Genomic DNA, 25,020 nt, shown 5'->3' on the forward strand with positions numbered 1-25,020 from the left:
GGTGTGCATGGAGACCCCCCAGGGACGATCTGGGTTTGGAGTGTGTTTCGGGCTAATCGCTCGTCCTTCCTGGGGCATACTTCACCCTCAAGTTGACTGTTAGGTGATTATAGGGTTGGGGTACGTCTACGCGCTATCACAGTCATGCGGCAGAGTCGATACGTTTGATTGGCCGAATTGGGTGAGGAGACAGGTTGCGTTTAAAAGTGTTTTCCCGGGGTGAGGGGACGTAGGGGCCAAAGTTGTACAGGTTACAAATTCAGCAGTGCACAATGCTTTTAACACCTCCTATTGGGCGGGCAGGGGGTCCACTGGGGGGACAGAGACAGAAGATCGCGGACACCGACCGGGTCAAAATGGAATGCAGGACTTGATGATGGGAACTATATGCATACTTACATGGAATACGAGAGGTCCGTACTCCTTTGTTAAATGCCATAGATTAAATGACTACTTATGTAGGATGAAGATACATGTAGCACTGTTGCAGGAACCTCACCTGTAAGGGGAGGTACAGAAGCTACACAAGAAATGGAGGGGACTGCTTTACTACTCCACATTTTCTAACTCTACCATATGCCGGATGTTTCTCTGACTGGATAGCAACTGAGGTCTCCTTCCAAATGCGCAGTTCTGTGGCGGACATAGAGGGCAGATAACTGCTGGTACATGAATTACTGGATAGCTCGGAAATGTGCTTCCTTAAGGTCTACCCACCAAATGTGGATGATGGGTGTTCTTTGGCTCACTTGAGGCAGAATAATTACCCCATGTGGAGATGCCTATCGTATGGGCAGGAGATTTTAATTGTGTACTTGATGGGCGACTGGGTAGGTACCCACCTACAGTGGAGACAAAACCGAACATGATAGTTATGTTAAGGAAGACGGTGGCCCGATTACACTGCCTCAATATATGGAGGGTACTCCACCCAAATGTAGGAGATTTCTCCTGCTTTACACCTACCCACGATTCTTGCTATCAGATGAGGATATTCTGAATATACAGTAGGCAAATCATTTGGTGCGCTTTGTCGGATCACATGCTCCTACTATTAGAGTGCGGTTTGGGGAGACAGTGCCCTGGTGCCCCTCTGTGGTGCCTCCAATCTGAAGCCCTGAGACACCCCAAATATAAGGACAACATGAGGATGTTACTGCAGGGGTACTTTGACTCTAACTGGAATACAGTGGAGTAGAGGGGAATGCAATGGAGAGCAATGAGAGTGGGGGGAAGAGGGGTATGCCTCCATCAGACCTATAGCACCAAGTGGAAACTGGAAATAGATTTACAGGAGGGCTAGGAAGCACTAGCCAGACTGCAGATGCACTAGTGGGAGTGAGAGTCAGATGAGGGTATGCTCTTTGAAGCACACTCCAAGGTGGCAACCATGTGACAGAGACTGAACTGTCACTTCAGACTTGAGTTCAGACAGCGACTTCAAAGGGATGGAGACAAGCTGGGCCAGCTGCTGGCCTAGCTGCTTAAATGGGAGAGGCACCTGCAGTCGATTCTATGGGAGAGGCACCTGCAGTCGATTCTATCCCTGATGTGGGGAGATGGAGTAGTTGTGATGGGTCAGCAAGCAATCAAAATGCTGCTGTGTGATCACCTGGCAAGGGTATGCAAAGCCCCCACAAATGAAACAATATTCAGCAGTATAGTGTGTGACTAGGCTGATAGGGGAGGCGACCTCCCCAGGTTATTATTGTGCGGACACAATGTCCGGGGGATTAAACCTTTCGTACTGCGACAGGTGGCACAGGTTTGGAACCAGGCGGTTACTTTGGTTTTGAAATGCGCGTCCTATGCCAAACTTGTCGTGATCTGGTGGCTGTGACCATTTTTACACATCTGATCCTTAATGGACTGCTCTCAGTGGTTGCAGGGCAACTGTCAGAGGGCCGGAGACCTATATCTCAATGGTGCGTTTGTAACGATGGTGGAGGTGAGGACACTGTTTGGAGTGACCCCTGGGCAGTTTTTACAATGCGCAAGTATCTCCTGCACTGCTTGGGAAATATGGACGATATTTCCAGGGAAGCCAGAAGAGTCTTGCTCCCTGAATATTATTTTGGACCCGGGCTGGATTTATGGGTCTCATATCACGGCTATAAGCTGTCTTGAAGGACCATAAACACAGACATACACGCATGTGATAGCTCAATGAGCCACTTATGAATGGGGATTGGCAACGGGCCAGAGCCCAAGTGAAGGAGGCCACCAGCAATGCGCGATTTAAACTCCCTAAATTTTACTACCCACATAAAGCATACTTGGTACCGCTGACACTACACAGGGTATTCCTGGAGTGCCCGAATGGTTGTGCCAGGTGTGCAGGAACCCCAGCAGACTTTTTGCATGTGACATGGGGATGCCATAGACTGTAGTATTGCTGGGGGGAAGCAGCACATACTCCCGTAGGGTTACTGGGGTCAAACTGGAGCGCATGGGCCGCCAGTGCCTCCTGCCTTCAGGGTCTCATGACACTCCCCAAGAAGGGAAGGAGAGAGGGTAGACATACATGAATGGGCAGTGTCTGAAGAGTGCCATTTGAAAAGAGTGCAAACTGATGAAATATGGAGAGGTGCAGGGCTCGGCCTCACCCGAAGGGGGAGGGGGCTCCAACAGCTGAGGGAAGGGAATGGATGAGTGTGGATGGAAGGGCAGTGGTGGGCTGCTGGCAGCCACCTCAGGTGTCTTCCCCCCCCCATATACCCACCTTTGCTGGCCTCACCTACTTTGAAAATCTGCGGCGGATGCAGAGCTGATGATGTTAGCTGAATAAAGTCCTGAATCTGATATTCACAAACCAAGATTGCAAGCTGCTGCACAGTGGATTCTTCCCCCCCCCCCCCCCCCCCCCCCACCTGAATAGCCAGAAGAGATTGCTCCTGGAATATATATATATATATATCATCTCTCCTGGTTGTTCGAAAGTCGTTGCTGTAGATTTGCCATGATGCATGGTTTTATTTTACAGATTGTTGTGCAAAAAAAAGCTAAAAAATAAATATTTCAGAAAAATCAATGTTACTATGTCTCTACAAAGACAGGGCTCTAAAAGCTATCTTTTCTATGGCAGACCTCACTGTTCTATGTAGAAAATCATAGTACAACTTAAAATACTAATATTGTATCTTGGTAATGATACCAGATAGAAAAATAATTAAGCAAGTATTTTTTAATTGTTATTACAAATCCAATTCATTTGTGAAGTCACATTTTTAATGCCTTTTAAGAAAAACTGACTTTTAAGAAGTCACCTTTTCCCTACCTGAAGTTCCTAGAGGCTAATTTGTATTAGGTTTCCAGCTGCTCCCAAACCTGTACATGGCCTGAGTAAGGTGTTAAATGAGGTGTGAAATTACTTCTATCAGCACACAATAGGCTTCCCTAAATGTAAAGAGATGATTCCTCTGAGCGCAATTGAATATGCAGGGCGGTAGCTGTCTCTGTTTTTGACTACCCATGGAGCTTTACTTCTTCTGGGCGATATTTCTGTTGAACAGTTTAAACATTCATATTGTTGGTTCTTCTTATTGGGTTTTTGTAATTTTTGTGTTACTTTGTATAATAAATTTTTCTTTAATACTGTTTTTAGTATTGCATAACACTTACACATTGTTATACATTGAACCTGTCGGCTCTGTGCCATTGCTACCAGAGGGTTGAGCTCAGATTAATTTACTGACTATAAAGGTTCACCCTGACAAGAGTTGCGATTATCCCTTTAGGTGCACTGTCGCTCATCCAATTAATAATTCAGTTTTTTACGCTTATACAATAGGACACAGGACAAAAAAAGAAAAACAAAAATCCCAAACTTTTCTTGTGGCTAAACCAAGATGTAGTAGAATCTATATCAACCTAATATCCATTAGGAGCACCTCCTGTTTTGTGTCGTTAGTTAGAGCAAGTTGTTGCACTCAGGCTACTTCTTCAATTAAGATCTGTATATATTAAGACACCATTTTGCATTAGGCATAATGTGCAAGCGGTAGTAATTACTGTTGAACATTCCACTTGGATAGGTGAGGACTTCAGTATGTGCTGCCACAGTATCTGCTCTGGTACCACATCCGAGTTTATACGAATCTGCTGCCTAGGACAGATGCAGATTGGTGCTGTTGCCGAGTTTCTTAGTCTGGTTTTTAGAGGTCCCCATCCTAAGATCTAACAATGAACCTTTTAACAGAGGACTTCTTTGAAAAGCATAAAGACCATTCTGAATCAGAAGTAATGGCTCCTATATAATTTCGCAGCTAGAGAAAAGGTTGTGTGAAAATACACTGAATGTTGAGTACGTTTTCCACTGCCAGTTGGACAGAAGAGTTTTGAGTAGGTACTCTCAAGCTTTATGAGGAACGTTTTGTCCCGTGCTGCTTAACAAATTACCTTGGTCACTTTTGAAAATAATGGATCTTCCATAGATCCACTTGAAGCCCTTCAACCTCTTGCACAATACTTTTACATCCTGAACCTCTGAAGACTGTATCTGACTATGACATGCATGGGGGGAAGTTCAGGTCTCAAAATGAGGTGGAAAGGGTACACAGAGTGGTGTAGTAAGTGGGTCCATTTTAGCACCACTAACTTAAAGGTACTGAGGATTCCTAGCTGGTTCGAGAACAATTTAGAGAATGTGCATCTATGAGATATACGTACAGAGTGCTCCTCTTACAAACAAGTAACTTTTTTTTGGTAGTGTGAATACAGGTTTACATAAAGTAGAGAACATGTTTGAGCAAAACATTTTTTTAGAGACAGACTTGCTGTAATGATGATGAAGCTGATGACTGGCCTCAGCCTCTGTAGTGTCATCTTCCTAAGGGTTTTAAAAAAGAAAAGAAAATCCTACAATTGAAGGTTAACCCAGAGACAAAGTATTTTGTTTATTTGAATTGTACCCCATTTATCAGCCCTCTCTTTGACCATTAACCAACAAAATATGACTCTTGTGCTAGAATTCTGGAATAAGTTTGTTTGTGTTCCGAACCTCCTCTCAACATAATTTATGCAAGTACAACATTAAAGAAGACAACAACACTAGATTAATTTGTCTTTTTTTGGATTACTGAGGACACATATATATACAGTTTATGTAAAAATGACCCTGTTTCTTTGTATATCTACCAGTGGCTAATAAAAGTCACCTGGCCTTAATGGAGCGTTTATGTATTGTACTAATCTTTGCTTTGATGACGAGTCTCCTTTTTTGCTTTTTTAGGTGATGGAAATGAGGAAATCAGCAACATGATTCATAATTACATTAAAGAAATTGAAGACCTCAGGTAGTCTTTTGTTGTTATTTTTTCTTTACTTGGGAAGATATTTCTAATTGAAATTCTGTGCGTTTAAAAAGCTGACAGTGTATTAGCAGGCAGTAATATACAAAATATAAATGGTTTTTGTAATTATGGTTGATGGGTTTTCAAGTAGAATGACCTAGCCGTTTGGAATGATCGATTTATAGCCTTCAAGTTTTGTTTCTCTTTTTATATGGCTGTAAACAACTTGGTCACCTCATCAAACCACTATAATTGCCAAAAATAGTAAAATATCTCAAATATTTCTGAAACAAGGTGTCATGATAGAAAAGAGCTAAGCAATTTAAAGAGTAAGGGAAGTTATTGCAGAAAATCTAGGGAATTCTTTTGAAATTGCGATTCTGGTGCAGACATATGACTAAGAGGAGAGATGCTTAAACAGAAGAATGTAACAGTAGCTAGAGTAGTTCAATCCAATATGGAAAGAATAAAAGGAGATAAGAAGGTAATGTGGACGTCAGAGAATCTGAATCCCACACCATATATTTTTGTGAGAAAATGTAAGAATTGAAAACAATGGTTTATTTTCATTCAGAAATGATTGATGCATGATGAAGTAGGAATACAACATGATTCTAAGAAAATGTGCATAAAGTTAGTAAATGTTATGTTATATATTATATGGTATTTAAAACGCGCACAGCTACTCAAAGGAGTGTCATGGCACGAGCTCAAGAGTTACAGAGAAAAGAGGAGACAAAGGGAGAACTCAGTGGAAAAGGAAGTTTTTGAGTTTCTTCCTGAAATGGATTGCGTTCCTAAGGCTGGCAAGTCAGGAGGGAGGGAGTTCCATGTCATAGCTGCCAAATAGGCCAAGGAACTGCCACCCTTTCTTTTCAAATGGATTCTAGGAATTGTGGCCAAACACGTGTTGGAAGAGTGCTAAAGCCTACTGGGAGTATAGAATGAAAAACGTTTCCTAAGATAGGAGGGTCCATACTCCTAAAGAGCAGCATGAGCTGTTACCAGAGCATTGAAGGTGATCCTAGCTTTAACTGGTAACCAATGTAGTTTGCACAAATAATGCGTAACACTGGTACGTTTGGGGCGGTCGAAACACCTTATAGTTGTTAAGCAGCCAGAATACATCCTAGGATATTTCACAAGTGGGTTTAGGGAATTACTGACACTGGCAGCCTAGACTCTGTACTATCCCATACCAAGCGGTAGTATAGAGGGAGCTGGCAACAATACTCTATTAAAAAGAACCTTCACAGTCGTGGTTTGGATTTAGTGCAGCTCATCCCCGGCAATGCTATGTTTTCATCAGCAGAGTGACTGATGTAGTCTTTTCAGGTTTCACCGAACAATTTCATAAAGAAATAGATTCATCTCAGTGTGTGACCTATGCCTGGATCTAGACTTGTCCAATTTAAAGATAGCAATTGATACTTGTGATTTATGTTCGCTCTGAGGGAAAGGTTGACCATGAGAGGGGAGGTCAAAAGGATGATCTCTAAATAACATTTTGTCTCTCTTCGTTAGAGATGCAGAAGCAAAGACACACAATGTTGATCTGAGTAAAGTGAATGCTCCAATGTCATGTCAGCATCGATAGTCTTGACTGTGAACTTGTCTCGTTGTTGAGTGGTGTGATTTTGAGCAGAAAAGTGATGACTGCCAGTGGCAGCGATTTGACCTTGAATATCTTTCAAATGAACGAATGATGGTGCTTCATTGTTGAAAAAGATCCAACTCCTTAGGGTGAACATGTCCGCCCTGCTGCCTTTTGGGCCATAGGACTAAGAGGAGGACTAGGGCCCCTTTTGCTTTCTCCTTGGCTATCATGTTTTTTAGCTTATCACACAGTCTGGTTCCTTCACAATCTTACAATGTCCTTTTAGGCATCTGTTCCTATGTCCTAATCTCACGAGCCGCAAAAAAACTAGAATTTTAGAGGCAACTGGCAATACAGTGCAATTCGGTTTGCCAAAGACACACAACACAACCTTCGTTTGCATTATGTTAGTGTAATTCAGTCCTCTTTTTACCCTCATTTAACACACCTTTTAGCAGCATTTTAAGATTCAGACACTGCAATTTAGTTTTGGAATGACTTTTTGTGGTGCAGGAGTTTCAATTCAGGAAATAAATAGCCTTGATAGGCTGGTTAGCAGGTCTTCTTTTTTTATTGGATATGTGGAATTTGGCCCCCCTCTCCTCCCCCCAACATTTCAAATTAATTTGTGGGAAAAGTTTTCTATGGTACCCCACAAGCAGCAGACAATTATTATAATATTTATGAAAAGTCAGTAACCATTATAACAACTTATTCCATCAGATTCTTGTAAAAAGGCCATTGGAGGCTGGAGACCGAGAGAAAGCTAAGATCATTTTTCCTCAGGAAACGTTTCAGTGACTGGAATACCGTCCCAGTGGTACAAGTGGGGGCATGATTGGTGATAGACCAAAAATACGTGCAAGAATATGAACAACAGTGTGATTGCAAAAATAATTTTAAAGACTAAGTAGGGTCCGTGGTGTGATGGCGCAGATAGGTATGGACATCCTCATTGGCCATCATGCTTCACTTGGGCTAAAATCTAATTTCCACAACGTGGCCAGAGGGGCCTTACAGAAGCAGACCAAAGATTTCTTAAAAGCAACATTGCCTTTACTATTTTGATGTGAGCCAAGGGAAAAGCTTGGTCTTCAGAAGTCTTAGAGTTCAGGTGTGTTGTAACTCAAGACAGCAAACCTTTAAAGAATAAACTCAGGACCAGATGTACAACCCTTTTTTGCGGCCGCAAACTGGAGATCCTCCCGTTTGCGACTGTAAAAAAGGGTAATGGCATGTAAAAACGCTATTTTGCGAGTCACTGACTGGCAAAATACGATATGCGACTCCCGCCAAATAGCGAGTCACCATGCCATGTACTTCAATTTGGTGATAAACCACTCGCAGATGGGAAGAGGTCCACAGGGGACCCGTTCCCCTTTATGAGTATGTGAGAAAATATTTTTAAGAGCAGGCAGTGGTCCCAGTACCACTGCCTGCCCTTACAGAAATTAAACTGTAAAGTTTCATTTTTCTTTTTTAAATGCATCCCGTTTTCCTTTAAGGAAAATGGTCTGCATTAAAAAAACAAAAGAGACTGCTTTATTTAAAAGCAGTCCCAGACATGGTGGTCTGCTGACACCATTAGGCCAGCATCCCTGGGAGTGCTAGCCATTACTAATGGGGTCGCAAATTGCGACAGCCTCACCAATATTCATGATGCATGCAATTTGCGACTCCATTAGGATTCGCTAACAGTGTCCGAGACACTGTTAAACAACCCAGTTTGCGAGTCGAAAATTGCGACTCGCAAATGCAATGCAATTCGCAAATTGGAGAGTCCTACATCTGGCCCCAAATGTGAAGTCCAATACAGCTTAATGAAAGGAAAGGTGCAGTTGTTAGCCACTGTCCCCGAAATAAAATGAAGTGAAGAATGTCAAAGGAGAATAAAGGAAAAAAAATCTCTGCTGTATCCCTTAACATATTTGCTAGAATGACTTTAAATATTAATAAAAAATAGAAAAAGCAGCAATAAAAATTGGCTCTTTTAGATAAATATGCCCATCCTTTTACTAAGCAATTTCAAATAGTAAACACAGAAAGACTAGGAACAAAGATCTGTCTTTATAAGATGCCACTGTAGGGCAGCACAACAGTATTATTCACCGCACTGTCCCGCCACGTGCAGTGTTTACACGCAGGCAGGTGGGCCTGGGGAAATTAATTCTCTGGGAAAATGTTGCATTTATCCATAGTTGGATGATGTCCTGTTAGTGCCTTTGGCGGTGTTTGTCTGAGTCAAAAACACAGTGAAGTTTAATATTGTGTGCATATTGGTGAATGTTGGTGTCTTGTTTAGTTGTAGGACTCACATGTGTTTCCTGGAGATAGTGGATTCTTAAGAGACCCGATATGTAACAGGTGGAGGGGGCAATTGGGCAGAGTGCACCTGGATATTGCGTTGTATTTTTTAAGAAAAGAGGTGAACCAGCTGATAGGGCTGTGTTAGTGATAGCCATATGGATGGATTTGATATTACGAAGGGCTTGAGGATCAAAAGTGTTGAGGGCCACAGGGAGATCTAGAAGTATCAGAAAGCATAGTTTTGCTTTATTGGTGTCCCTGAGTTCTTTGCCCGACCCGCCCAGGATTTGGCCAAGAAACAGGAAATGGTTAATCTGCCACTGATTGGCAAAGCCGCCTGGATTAGGTTTGGATGTTGGGAGCATTTGACTTGTTTTCAGGGAGGATGGCCAAAGGCTGATGCAGAAGGGATGTTGATGTCCAGATCTTGCTTCGGAGAAGCTGTGGTGTAAGGATTTCATGAGACTACAGGAAAGTATGGTCCCCTCATTAAAATACTTAGAGTAAGTTGAGTATGTTGACTTGGTCTTTTTAAATTTTTTTTATTTGACAGAGTTTAATATAGTGCAAACTTGACCCGATTCGGGTATCAGAGTGCTTTACATAGCACCAGTTTCATTGCATGAGGACACATTATTTTTTTTATTGTTAGGCACGTGGAGATTAAGTGATTTTCCCAGAATCACAGGATGTTCAGCGTCATTGCCGAGACTCAAACCCAGTTCCCCAGATTCGAGGTTGACCTCCCTTAGTTGTAGGTGTGTCGGAGAGCGATTGTACGTGAATTTCTGTTCTTGGGTTTGTCATATGAATTGGAAAGGTCAAGTTTGCTGCAAAAGGAGTTTTTTTGGGGGACAAGGTTGATCTTTGTTATTTATGTCAAGTGATACTTCTTGTCAACATTGAATCAAGCTTTCCTTTCAGTGCCAACTTTGGAGGGCCAACTCCCTACCAAAAGAGAAAAGCATAAAATGTTTCTGAGATGGCATTCCGATGTTCCTGTTGGTATGCCATTACATATATAGAAAACAATGCAATGTTATTTTAAGTCAGCCACGAACCCCCACATGCCAAACATGCTAACAGTGGCAGTTGATCCCTCAATTTAAAACTCCAGCATAGGAAGCAGGAAGGCCCCATAACCTGCTTAAATTCCAATAGCTCTGTTGAGTAGGATTATGTGTTGTCTACAAAGTTAACAAAGGTGCACATGGAGAACTGGTGCTACATGTAAATAACATTTTCAATTTCATCACAGGATCATTGTTAATATTCATGTTAGGACAGAATAGCCAGCTCATTCTTTTCCTCGATGTTGATGAGCCGTGAAGAATAGAATTGTAATGTCCACTTGCAGAGGACTACTGGGCTACTTGGGAGTCCGATATGGAAACAAGATTGAAGAACAGGAAACTTGTTCTCTTTTGGACAAAATCTCACTCACTAATATACGGAAAAACCAGAGCTAGTCCCGTTAGCCACTAATCGTCAGGAAAGAGCCCTTCGTTCACAAGAAACATTAACAGAATGAAAAACAACCCTTTGCACATATCCATATTTAAGGTAAACAATTTTTCTCCTAAGTTTGTAACTTAAGAGTAAATTAAGCTTTTGTCTTTTACTGACAGCCAGAGAATTATGTAGATCAAGTCAAATAGTTATCATGAAAAATACGTACGCAAGGCCGAAGTCAGTTTGTAAAAATGGAAGGCTAGACCACCCTGAAATAAATGATGAGCCACTCTTCTAGCTTTAGATTATAAATAAGGTAAGTGTTGGGATGCCCAACACCGCTAGCATACCTGTGGAATGTAAATCAACAGTTCAAAACCAGTGATGGTCTCAATGTAGAAAAGCCCTCAAAGTGCACCAGAAGGCGCTGGGAGATAAAGTGAGGCAAATAGCAATTGAGGGACATGCGTTTTCTCTTATTTAAGATGATATGCAGGGGAAAATAATTTTTGTTTCACATGTGAAACATAATGAAAAAGCAGGTTTGAGAAAATGTATTAGGATAATGAAAAGCACCTTTATAGACTTGGGGAGGTATGCATTGGTTGAATTTGCTTCTGGATCTTATACTGGGTATTTTTTGCACATAGGCATGTGAGACCATTAAGTATGAATTGATTCTTCCCAAAACATCTATAGAGGTGTACAAGACCAGAATAAATTGAACCTTTAGAAGAGCTGGACTAAAATGACCACTGCGGAGCAATCCATCATTAGTTAGTAGCCTAAACCAAGACAAAACAAGTTTATTAACAACTCTCCCTAAGCATGTGTACTACAGGAGAACCAGAGCTTACTCAAATGCTCGAAAGAGATGGGTTCATACACCTCCATAAATATTTAAATGAATGCTCCCAATGTCCCTAGGACACATTATAGATACACATCCATCCATCTGGGCGTGAGAAAAATATTTCTCCTGTAATTGCATTCAATTTGCTGAAATTAAAATAAAGCAAATCTTTTTATTTAGAGTGTGTCATTGCAGAGTGAATCTCCGTGCACAAGTTAAGAATCAAAAGGTTTACCTTTTTAAAAAAAAATTATTTTTATTGGAAGTAAAAAGAACAGCAACACATAACAACGTCATAATGTGCCGCATCAAGACACAATCTATCAAAATTACTCTCCCCAATATGCTCCTGTCTCCCACCTCCGCCCAGCCCGCAGTAAAATTTTTCAGTAGTCACAGTAACTACTTTTATCTGACTTTGAACTTCAGGTCTCATAAGTCTAGGTGGAGCACACAGGCCCCCACATTGGTCTTTCTATTTCCCCCATATTTTAGTCCAATTAACCGGACAGCCTCTGCTTTCATATACCTCCCTCTCCGCTAGCATGCACCAGTCTAAGTCGAGCTTCCAATAGTCCAGTTCCCAAGGCTGTTCAGGCTTCCAAACATGAGCAATATTGCGTTTTGTAAACATTAACCCCAAGATCATCCAGGTGTGGTCTATGTGAGTGAGGTCGTTTTCCTCCCCTATGTTTAACAAACACCATTTTGGAGAAAGTTCCACATTACTAGCTACAAACATTATTTCAACAAGTCACCACTGAGTCCCAATACCTCTGTATGACCGGTTTTCTCCAAATGATGTAGTAAAATGTATGTGTGTGCAAACATGGATGTAGACAGTGTGGTGTAGCTGCTCTGCCCATCTTCACAAGGTTAGTACATGCATAATAGAACCAGTGGAGAACCTTTTATTGTACTAGACTGAATCTAGAGCAGATGGCTATCTCCCATGTGGACGCTAGGGCCTCTGGCCACTCGTCGTCCTCCAATCCCCCAAGGTCATGCTCCTAGTGTTCCCTAAGGCTCACTAGGGTGTCAGGTAAGTTGTTGATGAGCTTGCGATATATGAGAGAAACTGCTGTCATGGGCATAAACTCAGTCAGTAGTCTGTCCTCAAGTGGGGAGGATCCAGGGGTTTCCTGTCCTGTTGGCAATGCTTGAGATAGGGCGTGGCATATTTGGAGGTACTGATAGGCCTTGGTAGTTGCCTGCTGATATTCGGCCTACATATCCCTAAATAGGATAACCCTGCCTGCAGCCCCAGGTCATCCACTCTTGTGATCCTAATAAGATTCCACTTACGGAAACACAGTTGAGTACCCAGAGTCTCTATAGGGGAGTGGCTTGAATGATCCTGTCCTGCCAACTCTGGGAGTGTAACATGTCATGCCAGAGTGTAGGATAACCGGATAACCGCTGGGGGTGGGGGGTGGGCGGTGCAGGGAAAGATGTGTGACGGCTCCCTCCATATAGTGCCCTGAGGTAGCCTACTGGCTGCATGGCATACCAGTCCATAAAGTATGTTGGCTCCGAGTCTGGGAGATGAACCCATGGTTGATGGCTGCGAGCTGCCCTGCCTGGTAATAATTCTGTATATCCAGCAGTGCAATGGTACCATCGTAACAGCTCCTCATTAGTTTCTTAGTAGCTATACGTGCAGGACCCCTTATCCAGAATAGTGAGTGAATTTCTCGGTCTATAACCTGAAAATAGGAGGCTGGAGTCGGGTAAGGCGTGTTAAGGAGTGCATAAAGGAAACAGTGCAATGCCATAATTTTTAATAATGTGTCCCTTCTCAAAAATTACAAGGGGAGGGACATCCAATGCTCCACATCCCTCCGAAGACATGCCAATGGGAGTGTGGAAAACACCTTGTTCCACAGTGATATATTTTCCCAAATACCGGAACCCCTCCTGATATAGATGGCATAGCCATGGTGCAGCCATAGTGCAACCCTGTGGAGGAGGTAAATCAGGGATTCATCCCAATTGATCATGTATCCCAAGTATTGATGGTAGAGAGTGAGCAAATGTATGATCCTGTCAAGGGTGTGGGTTGAGTCAGCAATTCATATTGTCAGCATAGAGGGAGATCTTATTCTCTTACTCCTCCGTCCACCGGAGCCCTCTAGTCAGAGAGTCTCTACACATCCATCGCTAGTGGCTCCATGATCCGTGTAAAAATCAGGGGGGAAAGTGCTCAGCCCTAACACATACCCCACAGGAGTTGGAACGCTGAGGACACACCACGATTAATGGTCACTTATGCCAGAGGATTGGAATAAAGGAGATGCACCCATGATAGCAAAGGTGATCCAAACCAAACCGCCGGAGGACCTTGAACATGAATGGCCACTTGACCGTATCAAAGGCCATTCGCGTGTCAAACGAGAGCGCGATGGCATCTTCACAAATCTTTGCTGCACAGCCCAGGACCCCAGTGAAGGCACCTCAAGGTGAGCTCTGTACTATGCCCTGGCATGAAGCCGGACTGTTCCGTATGAAACAATGATTTAATCACTCGCACCAATCAGGAGGCCAGTAGCTCCGCTAGGCTCTTTACTTCTGCGTTTAGAAGGGAAATAGGGCTGTAGGACGCAAAGGCCTCTGAAGGTTTACCCTCCTTGGGTATGACATCAATGCTGACTCATCTCTAATCTCTTGGTCCTTTCATGGCTCTTGAAAACATCTTAAGAAAGAGAGGTGCAATTGTGCATGCTGTGAGTTTATAAAGCTCACTAGGGAGGCCATTAGGACTCATCGCCTACCGGAAGATAAGTCTTGGATTGTCTGGTCTATCTTGTCTTCTGTGATTTCTTCGTCTAGTAATGTTTTGTCCGCCTGGGAAGAGTAATATCAGACAGCGATTCCCGAGACGCATCAGCTGTAGCCGTGAGCCCTGTGTGTACAGCCGTGTACAGCAAGCCGCGAAGGCATTGGCTATCTCTTGTCTACCAGCACGCGTTCCACCATAACAGTTAGTATTTCCGGCACCCATCGAGATGCCCTTTCCTTTCGGTCAAGCCAGGCCAGCAATTTTCCAGCCCTGTCACCTACCTCGTAGAGGGGGCGTTGGGTGGCAAGATAGTGAGTTTTAGCTGCCTCCAATGCAACATCCCTGAACTCCTTATTTAAAGGCCAGGCGGTGATGCCCATCCACTTGATCAGCGTGAAGAAGCAATGACTCCAGCTCTTGAATTTCCCATTTCGATTCCACCATGGGTGCCCGTTTTTCTTTCTTGTGCCCTCTGACCCTTTATAACAGCCTTGAAAGTCTTCCACAATGTCTACGCCGACTCCACAGAAACCACAATGTCCTTGAAATATTGCCAGTTACTGTTCTAAGGTTAGTACAGATCTGAGGTATCTTGGGATACCAGGAGCTAATTACATGATGCCTCTGTTCATCCCAGTGTGGGTTACCGTAAATTGACCAGATCGGGGAGTGATCAGATATCCGCCTGGCAAGATGACAAACTTCCCTAAAGTAGGGGAGCAGCTGAGGCAGGGTAAGGATATAATCAATTTGTGAAAGGCTGCTGTAGACTCCTGAGTGAAATGTATATTTTTGCTCCTTAGGGTTTCGGGGTGTGCCTTGTAGCTAAAGTATGACGGGTCGCGTGAGTGTGTCGAGCAGGTCATCCGTTTTAAATGTCACAATGGGCCACATTGAGGTCCACTATAAGGTCGCCATCCGGAAGTTTTGATCACTAAGCTCAGCGAAGGCGGCATCATGTAGGGGGTATGTATACTGAGAAGATGTTGACTGTGGTGTCCTCCTACCAACCAGAGAGTGCTGCATATCTCCCATATCTATCCACCCAGGTGTGCTGGACCAGGAAAGGGAAGGATTTATGCCCCTCTAGATCCCGAAGTGTAACCTGCTTGAACCATTATCTTAAATCTGCAGCGATCCAGAGAGCGGTAAGTGTGGCCCCATAAGTGCGTCTCCTGGAGTAGAACGATGTCAGTGAATGTCACTAATGATACTGGAGTACTACCCCCTCTCTTAAATTTGTCTCCCAACCCATTGACGTTCCCGGACAATATTTTGATGGCTAGAGATATCAGAGCCATAAGGGTAGGTGTTTTAGGCTATAGAGGGCTGGTATATAGCATGGCAGGAGTGGAGCAATAGCAGTGTGAGAGCTCAGGGGAAGGAGCCAGTGCCGTGTCAATGCTAGTGTGCTGCACGTTAAACATAAAAACAATATCATAATAAGCAAACCTAAACAAGACTCAAACAAATCCTGCCTCCCTGCACAATGGACCTAAAACTGCCCACCCCCAACTCTGCAGCGCACCTGTTGCCTCTATAAAACATATTTAACTAGAGCTGGATGAAACCAACACCAAAGTGTTCGATCTTTACATCCCTAAGAAAGAAACGTTTTACCATGTCCATGTTGGCCCTCTCTGTAATGTCCGGCCAGACAACATTAATCAGCGTGAACAATGTCCCCCACTGAAAGTAGATAACAGTCCACACCAGTTAGAAGCTCCTTTCGTCGCTCCTTCTACAGAGGAAGCTCCAAACAAACTGGAGCAGACACTACAACATCTTTCAAATCACAAACATCCTCTAACAAGGGATACTTTAGAGGAGGATACAGAGGCAATAATAACAAAGGAAGAGGTCACGGTAACAATAGCAACCGATCCTCTTCCGCCACAAAACAGTTACATCCATCCGCTCCCCACACAGTATTCCACTCCTGTAGGGGGCAGATTAACACAGTTCCTGCCTGTCTGGTACTCCATTACAACAGACAAGTGGGTAAGACAGATTATCCAACATGGCTACTGCCTAGATCTTACAGCAACCCCTCCAACCATACCTCCCAGGCAGCGTCCAATGTCTACAGACCATCTGACTCTGCTTCAACAGGAAGTTCTATCACTTTACAAAAAGATGCTATTCAAATAGTTCCTGTAGAAGAACAAGGAACAGGGGTTTACTCGCTGTACTTTCTAATTCCCTAGAAGGACGCAACACTAAGGCCAATTCTAGACCTCAGGCGCCTCAACCATTACATACAATCAGATCATTTTCATATGATCACTCTACAACAAGTGCTTCCACTGCTGCAACAAGGTGACTTCCTTACAACACTAGATTTAAAGGACGCCTACTTCCATATCCACATACATCCTGCTCACAGAAAGTATCTAAGGTTTGTACTGGAAAGACAACACTATCAATTCAAAGTCCTTCCATTCGGAGTGACAACGGCACCACGAGTATTCACAAAGTGCCTAGCAGTGGTAGCAGCACATCTCAGAAGACAACAAATACATGTCTTCCCTTATCTAGACGACAGCCTCATAAAAGCCAAGTCATTCAATCAGTATGTCCAACACACACATCAGACAGTTCAAACGTTGCACGATTTAGGGTTTACAATAAACTACACCAAGTCGCACCTGCAGCCTTCGCATGTATATCAGTATCTAGGGGTTACATTAAACCTGTCTACCGCCCTAGCGAATCCCAGTCCAGCCAGGATACAGAGCATTCAAGCCTTAGTCACCACTTTTCAACACCAACAGACTCTGCAAGCCAGGGTGTTCATGAGACTAATAGGCATGATGGCATCTTGCATCTTCATAGTACCACATGCAAGATTGCAAATGCGTCCACTACAAGGGTGCCTAGCACAACAGTGAAACTAAGGTCAACTAAAAGACCTGGTGTTGGTCGACAGCCGCACACATCGCTCTCTGCAGTGGTGGAACACCAAAAACTTGACAAAGGGGCGGCCGTTCCTCGAGCCTGTTCCACAAGTAGTGCTCACAACAGACGCATCCCTCACAGGATGGGGAGCCCATCTCTTACATCACACAACTCCGGGTCAATGGAACAATCAACAAAAACTGTTCCATATCAACCATCTAGAGCTGCTGGCAATATTTTTAGCACTCAGGACTTTTCAATTTCAAGTACAAAACAAAGCTGTCCTAATCTGGACGGACAATATGACAGCCATGCACTATATACAAAAACAGTGGGGACACACTTTCTGCAACTGTCCCAGCTTGCACAGAACATTTGGAGATCAGCCATTCCTCAAAACATACACTTGTTAGCGGAACACCTTCCAGGAGTTCACAATCAGATAGCAGATCGGTTACGTCGGCATTCACAACAGATTGACGAATGGAAACTACATCCACAAGTTCTTCAACCATTCTTCCAAAGGTGGGGGCACCCACACATAGATCTGTTTGCCACCCACGAAAATGCAAAATGCCCAGCCTTCACAGCCAGGTTTCCACACCCACTGTCCGAAGGCAATGCGATATGGATGAACTGGTCTGGCAGATTTGGGTACGCTTTCCCGCCTCTCCCACTAATTCCATTAGTAGTGCGCAAGCTCAGACAACAGTCTCTCACATTGATCCTAGTAGCTCCCACATGGGCACGCCAACTGTGGTTCACCACACTACTAGATCTCTCTCTAGTTCCACATCAAAAGCTACAGCTCACACCCTCCCCGTTAACACAGGACCATGTAGAAATCAGACACCCAGACCCAAACCAACTGAATTTGGCGATCTGGCTCCTGAAGTCTTGGAGTTTGGTTATCTAAACCTACAACCAGACTGTATGAACATCATTGAAGAGGCTAGGAAACCCACTACCAGAGCGTGTTATGCCGCTAAATGGAAAAGATTCGCAATATATATTGCAAGAATAATCACATCGATCCCCTGGATGCTTCCATCCAAAATATCATTTGTTACCTTTTACATCTACAAAGGTCTAATTTGGCATATTCTTCCATACGCCTGCACTTAGTAGCAATTGCAGCTTATTTACAAATCAGGCAACGCAACATCTGTCTCTCTTCAGAGTACTTGCAATCAAAGCATTCATGGAAGGATTAAAAATAATAATCCCACCAAGGTTGCCACCTTCTCCTGTGTGGAACCTGAATATTGTCCTTACAAGACTCATGGGGCCCCCTTTCGAGCCTCTACATAAATGTGAACTGCAATTCCTAACATGGAAAACAGCTTTCCTTGTTGGCGTTACCTCTCTCAAAAGAGTAAGTGGAGGTACAAGCTTTCACTATACAAGAACCATTTTTTCAAATACATCCTAACAAAGTGGTTCTTAGATCTAAGCCAAAATTTCTTCCAAAGGTCATCACTCCTTTTCACCTAAATCAATCCGTAGAGTTACCTGTGTTTTTCCAAAACCCAGACTCTGTAGTGGAAAGGACTTTACACACATTAGATGTTAAAAGGGCTCTTTTATACTATATAGATAGAACTAAATCCTTTCGAAAGACAAAACAACTGTTTGTATCTTTCTCTCCTCCACACAAAGGCAACCCCATCTCGAAAGGTGGGATTGCAAGGTGGATTGTAAAGTGTATACAAATATGCTATATTAAAGCTATAGGTACATTAACAGTTCCTCCTAGAGCGCACTCCACTCGCAAACTAGGAGCCTCTATGGCTTTCTAAGGAAACATACCCCTAGAGGACATATGCAAGGCAGCCGCATGGTCTACACCACACACCTTTACTAAACACTATTGTGTTGATGTGCAAGCCAAGCAGCAAGCTGCAGTAGGCCAGGCTGTCCTTAAAACTCTTTTTCAAACTACTGTAACGGATACAGGTGACCACCGCTAAGGGAGACACTGCTGCACAATCGATGCATAGTGTACAATCTGCAGCTCAAATGCCTCGAACGGAAAATGCTACTTACCAGTATGCATCTGTTCTTGGCATGTAGAGCTGCAGAGTTGTACACGCCCTCCACCCTGCCCGGGACTTGTATCCGTTCCAGTTTTTCATCTTACTTAGATGCACACGCATGGACATCCTTTTTTCTTTACTTCTACTAACTCCATCATTTCCCATCATGGCGAAAAACAATCTAAGGATGGAGCCGATGCCCATGCGCAGTATTGTCCAAGGATGGAGTCACCTATCTCGTGACTACAAAGACTTCTTCCAAGAAGACAACAACCTGCAATCATCCGAGCCCAACACCAGGAGGCGATCTAATGCATAGTGCACAATTCTGCAGCTCTACATGCCAAGAACAGATGCATACTGGTAAGTAGCAATTTCCTTTTATGTTGACCCCTCCCTCTGTAGTGTTTTTATTATCAGGTATAGGTATGGACAGTTTGTGTAAATCTTTTATCATAGCTAGGCCAAGACAGGATGTCTGTTACACAGTGTCGTTCAAAAACATTATTTGTTCAGGGATAATGCAAGCTCTAACTAAAGCTTCTATTCCCTGCACCTGCCAGTCTTTTGTGCCCCAAACAGTTTTTGTTTCAATTCTGTCGCTCCAAAAGTCAAAACCTAACGAGGACAGCTGGGCATAAAAGGCTGCAGAATAAATTTGCTTAGTATTAGTCAACATAATTTTCCTTCCTGTCTTATTAACATTTTTAAAGTGAAATGTTTCTGGATTTGAGACATTAAATCCTGAAAAGTACGGAAATTAGTCATCAAATGTATTTGAGCTACCTTTTGGTGGCGTTGGACAATGTTCTCATTTATTATAAGTATAAACATTTCTAGGGTTTGCTGATGTGTGCAAATAATGATGACCATAGTGATTATAACGGTACATTTGTTCATAATCTGATGAACCTTCTAAGTATTCATGTTTTGTAAATTTTGCGGACATCTCTAAGTCTGACATCATATTATTAACCGTTTCAAAGTCCCAATCATCAGAAAATGTGCTGGGTGAAACAGTCACTCAAGCAAACCTTGAATTGAATCTTCAACAGCTCTGCAAGGCCAAATATGTCATAATCAGTTCTGTCCCATGCTATACCACCAGGTATAGAAACGGCTGTGATGTTCACTGATGTCTAGCCTCTTTGTTCACGATGAGATGATTTGTGTGGCTTGAGGAGTAAGTTGATGTTCTTACTTGCTGTGTCCATTTTACTATATCTTCCATTTATCAGCATTCCCAAAGTTAATACAAGAATTAGCCAAAGTAGGAGAAAAAGTACACCTAGCACAATCCAAAATTCAACCCATGGTGAAACCAGATAAGTTTTGTCAAGTTGCTGAAAAAGTTCTGTTACTTGTTCTTTGAAAGTTTTATTTGCTGGCGTCGTTTTAGGCTCACTGGGATCCTCGGAAAATGTATCAAAGTTAATGAAATAGCCAGAAGCAGTTCTGTCGATTGTAGGTATTGCATCCGGATTACTTGAAACCACTGGAGCTACAGGATCCCTTGTCATATTAGTATAGTCAGATGCTACATCATTGTAGACAGGAGTGACTTGACAAACTGTTTTTTGGGTCTCAAGAGGCACAAGTACCATTGCTTTATTGCTTATTCCTTCTTTTTTCACTGCAGATTCTTCAAAGGTGATGAGTCCGTCAGTTTGAACCTCTTGGATAGTAGCAAGATTTGGTCGTCTGCTACATTTTTGGAGTCCACTGGGCCTACTACTTATTATCAGCCACATGATGTGGTTTGACCAGGTCGAGAGATACAAACCTGTGCTCCTTTCTTCCAGCAAGGGGCGGCAGTAACATTGTCCTTGATCTGCGAATTGCTAGCACAGGTACTGGTTTTCTGTAAGATGGCCCAAATTCCTTCTTGTCCGCAATCTTTTCTCTGACTAGATACCCAATCTTACGAATCCAGACAGGCCTTGCTGGGACGGGTGGTTCTCCTTCAGTGGTCGTTGGCTTATGTATTGTGTTGCTTTGACTTCTTCTTGTTTCATTTAAGCCCTCTAAAACAGCCAAACGGTCTTTGATATCAAAGGGTTTTTGTTCCACCACTGAAGTGTGACGATCAAGGTCCTGGACAAGCATTCTAGTACCAAAAGGTATTTCATATGGAATGATTCCACCCAGAGAATTTCAAGGCAGATTATTTAAACTACGTTGGCCACTTATTAGATGTTTGACCCACCCGTCACCCGAGCCTAATACCCTAGCTGTTATAGATTGCTTTATGTCCCGGTTTTTTCTTTCTACTACAGAATTTCCCTCAGGATGGAATGGACTAGAATTCCGCAATGCAACGCCCAGATTGGCCATGGACTCCTTGTAAGCTTTGGAGTTAAACACAGGACCCTGGTCAGAATGTAGCGTGCCGACTGCGTATGTACCGATAAAGACTCGCAAATCTTTTATAACAGTTCGAGCATCAGCCGACCGCTGAGACCACTTCCAAGTGAATCTTGAGCATGAATTCACTGCTAGGTAAATGCTTGCTAATGGTTTATCTGAAATTAAAAGGGGCATCTGTGCCGGGCGTTTCACTGTTGAAACCTTAATTTTCTGGCAGATTTCACATTCCAATACATAGTTTCTGGTCTGTTTCCTCATGCGCGGCCACCAGTATCTTAGTTTTAATAATGACACTGTGGCCAAAACACCTGCGTGTGCAGAGGCAAGACCTTCATGTGCTGCTAAGATTAGTCCTAATCTATGTTCCATGTTTGGAATTACTCTATCCCACACTCCAGGGATTCGAGCAAAAGGAACATTATTCGCATCAGTTATATACAAGTATTTGAGTGGAAAGCCTTTTGGTAATGTTTTACCGTTATCTTTGTTGGAAGCGGCGACAGCCTGTATTATTTTGCTGTCTATTTTTGTTTTAGAACAAGTGATTGCAACTATGGAAGCCGTTTGCACAGCTGCCTTTGTGTCTTCATCAGCCAATGAATTCCCTTCAACGTGAACGCCATCACGCTGATGACTCAGTGTGTGGATCACTTGAGTCTTCTGTAGTTCTCTCTGTAATTGAACTACTTGTTCCCAAAGCAACTTATGCTTGATTGTGCCACCTTTTGCATCTTTGAAACCGTTTCGAATCCAATTCTGCAAGTATTCATTGTAAGATTGAACAATGTAACGAATCGCACACTAGAAGTGTGAGAAATTCGCGATCAGTATTTTCAAGCGCCATCTTGAATGCCTGTAGTTCAGCTCGCTGAGCTGTACAGTCTCCAAGAGATTGAGTTTTTGTGACCATAGTTCGGAATTTACCATCGCGCCAGCGACCTTTAACAATCGGACACGCAGCACTATAAGCTTGTTTACCCCCAATTGCGGGCTGTGCTGATCCGTCTGTATGTTATAGATTCGTATTGTTCCAGAGGCAGAATCTCAGCTGGCAAAGGACAATCTTGTTCGTATTGTAGAAATTCTTGTGTTTTCAAATACGGGTCAAAAACGTATTCAGCGTCTGTTGCAGCAAGAGATTTAACCAATTGTATCCATCTTAGATGTAACGCCTTTGCATTTGGAATGCTTGCTTTCGTCACTGCTTCTAAAGCAGGTACAGGAGTTATGACCATTATGCGTTTACCCTGTGTGAGAGCTCTCTTTTTGCTACTGCAGTTTGAACCGCTGTAGACAATTTTTCTGTTGAAGTGAATTTCATTTCAGCTTGTGCGTACAAGTGTGATTTGTAAGCAATTGGTACTTTTTTACCTTCATTAAAAGTTAAGTACGTGAATCCGCATCTTCCTGGGATTATCCTGATTACAAGGTTGCGTACGTTTACGCTTGTCTGTAAATGTAAATATGATGTTGCCAACATGTCTGTTTGCACTGAACGCAAAATTGCTGTGTGCTTTTGAGTCCAATTTGTTGTTTTAAAATCAGGTTTGAATAATTTGTAGAGAGCTTTAACCCTTTCTCCGTAATTTAGAATGTATGTTCTTCCGAAATTCAGGAAACCTAGAATTGACTAAGTTTGTCAGCGTTTTTGGAGGTTGGAGCAGCGCACACTTTTCTAAAAAGTTGGCTGCCAGGCTTCTGCCTTCGCTTGATAACTCGTATCCTAGAAAAAGGATGTTGAGATGGGCAATTCTTGATTTTTTTTTAATTGAATTTGTACCCTTCAGAGGCGAATCCAAGTATAATAGTATTCACTCTGTTCAAGTGCCTGTCCAAGTCATCGTCTGTTAGATAGATGTCATCGACATAAGATAATGCCTCATTGTCATACGTTTGTAGTAAATCTGTTACTCTGGCTGAAAATAACCCCGGACTATTCTTGAATCCCTGGGGGGGGGGACGATAGAAGTGACGTTGTGTCCCCATTTTTTTGAAGGTGGTCAAGTACCTGCTTTCAGGTGCAATGTTTTGACAGAAGAAACCGTTAGAAATATCTAATGTAGTTTTATATTTTTTGCGCACAATGTTATTCATTAGTGCTGCACAGTGTGCATTTTGTACTGCAAAGGTTTTGCAACAAGAGTTTAAATGTCTTTAGTCCAAAACTAGACGATATGTATTGTCTGGTTTGGAGACAGGAAACAAAGGATTGTTCATTGACGAGGAGCATGCTTCAATCACCCCTTGGTATTCAGGTTGATCTAATATCTCCCTGACCTGTTCTTTAGCTTCTTGCTTAACTGGATACTGCCTTTGTGCAGTTGGTTGAGTTTTTAGCTGGATTATATGGTGAGGGGAATCCTCATCCCATCCCACATGATTTTTGTATAATGCTGGAGCCTGGGCTACTGCCCATTTTCTTCCATATGTGTATTTTAAGTGAATTGGAATATGATTCGAGAAGGCTGGCATAATGATGTCTTCACCATGTGAGAACTCCCTGACAAATTTTGGTGGGCAGACTTTTTCAGCTAGAAGAATGTCATAACCCTTAGAGAGCTTCTCCCAAAATAGTGCTCTTATTTTCCTAGTTATGTCCCTCTCCATCCGGAGCGTTACTTCATATTACTTATGGGGTACACTAACCCTATTATCAGCTGTTTCAACTTGAATGTACTCATTCAAGTCCACTGTCTCCAGATGATCCTTCAAGATCTTGCGGGCTATGGAGACTTATGCTGCGCTGTCCAGCATTGTCTGGGCCCACTCTCCGTTCTTGAGTTGTGTCCTCAAGATCCTCGGCATGTCTGATTTTTAGACCTGCTACCTTCTTTTTGGTGAATTGGGTTTTCGTATTTTTTGGAACGTGTTGATCGTCTTTGGACTTCACACGTTCTTCCTTGTGTTCTGACCGTCCTATTCTTTCCGATTTCTGTGAGTCTGAAAGGTACGAGAGGAACTTGTATCAGTATCTTTATCTATCAGGTTTTCTCAAATTATCCCTGTTCCTGAGGTTATACCTCTTTTCAGAGGGCTACTTTTGAGAAGACCTTCCTCAAGACTGAGAAAGCTACTCATTAGAAATTTGTGTAGTATTTTTCCATTTCTTTTTAGGAGTAGTGAGTGTTTTTTTAATAAAGACCTTTTCAGGACTCTGTTAGTTGGGGTTTTACTGGTTTCCCACCCAAACTATCTCTTCCTAGTTCTTCATAGGATTTTAAAATTATTCTGGCCAGTTCATATGGTTGCTCAGTTACATCAATTTCTCTTATTTTTTGGCGGATCGCCACGGATGCTGCTTCACCTTTAATATTAGCTAATATTATAGCTGAGACCTGTTTAAAGCTGGGTATGAAATTACTGAAAGATTTCAAAGGAGGCTCTGCCCCATATTCATTTTGAATCGGTTTCAGGACATCTGGTATAACCGCCATAGACAG

The 25,020-nt window shown here is 42.8% G+C and overlaps 1 protein-coding gene across 7 annotated transcripts in view; it reads left to right on the top strand.

Annotated features, from left to right (window-relative positions):
- The window catches only part of KIF21A (kinesin family member 21A), an 863,983-nt gene that overhangs the window by 254,913 nt on the left and 584,050 nt on the right, over positions 1 to 25,020 (top strand). For all 7 annotated transcript variants that reach the window (XM_086967225.1, XM_086967228.1, XM_086967231.1 and 4 more), the window contains exon 10: positions 5,231 to 5,294. In XM_086967225.1, coding sequence (XP_086823351.1) covers positions 5,231 to 5,294 — 64 coding nt within the window. The remainder of the gene's footprint in view (positions 1 to 5,230; positions 5,295 to 25,020) is intronic.

This window comes from Lissotriton vulgaris, chromosome 1_1, assembly GCF_964263255.1.
Source record: "Lissotriton vulgaris chromosome 1_1, aLisVul1.2, whole genome shotgun sequence".
Lineage (NCBI taxonomy): Eukaryota > Metazoa > Chordata > Amphibia > Caudata > Salamandridae > Lissotriton > Lissotriton vulgaris.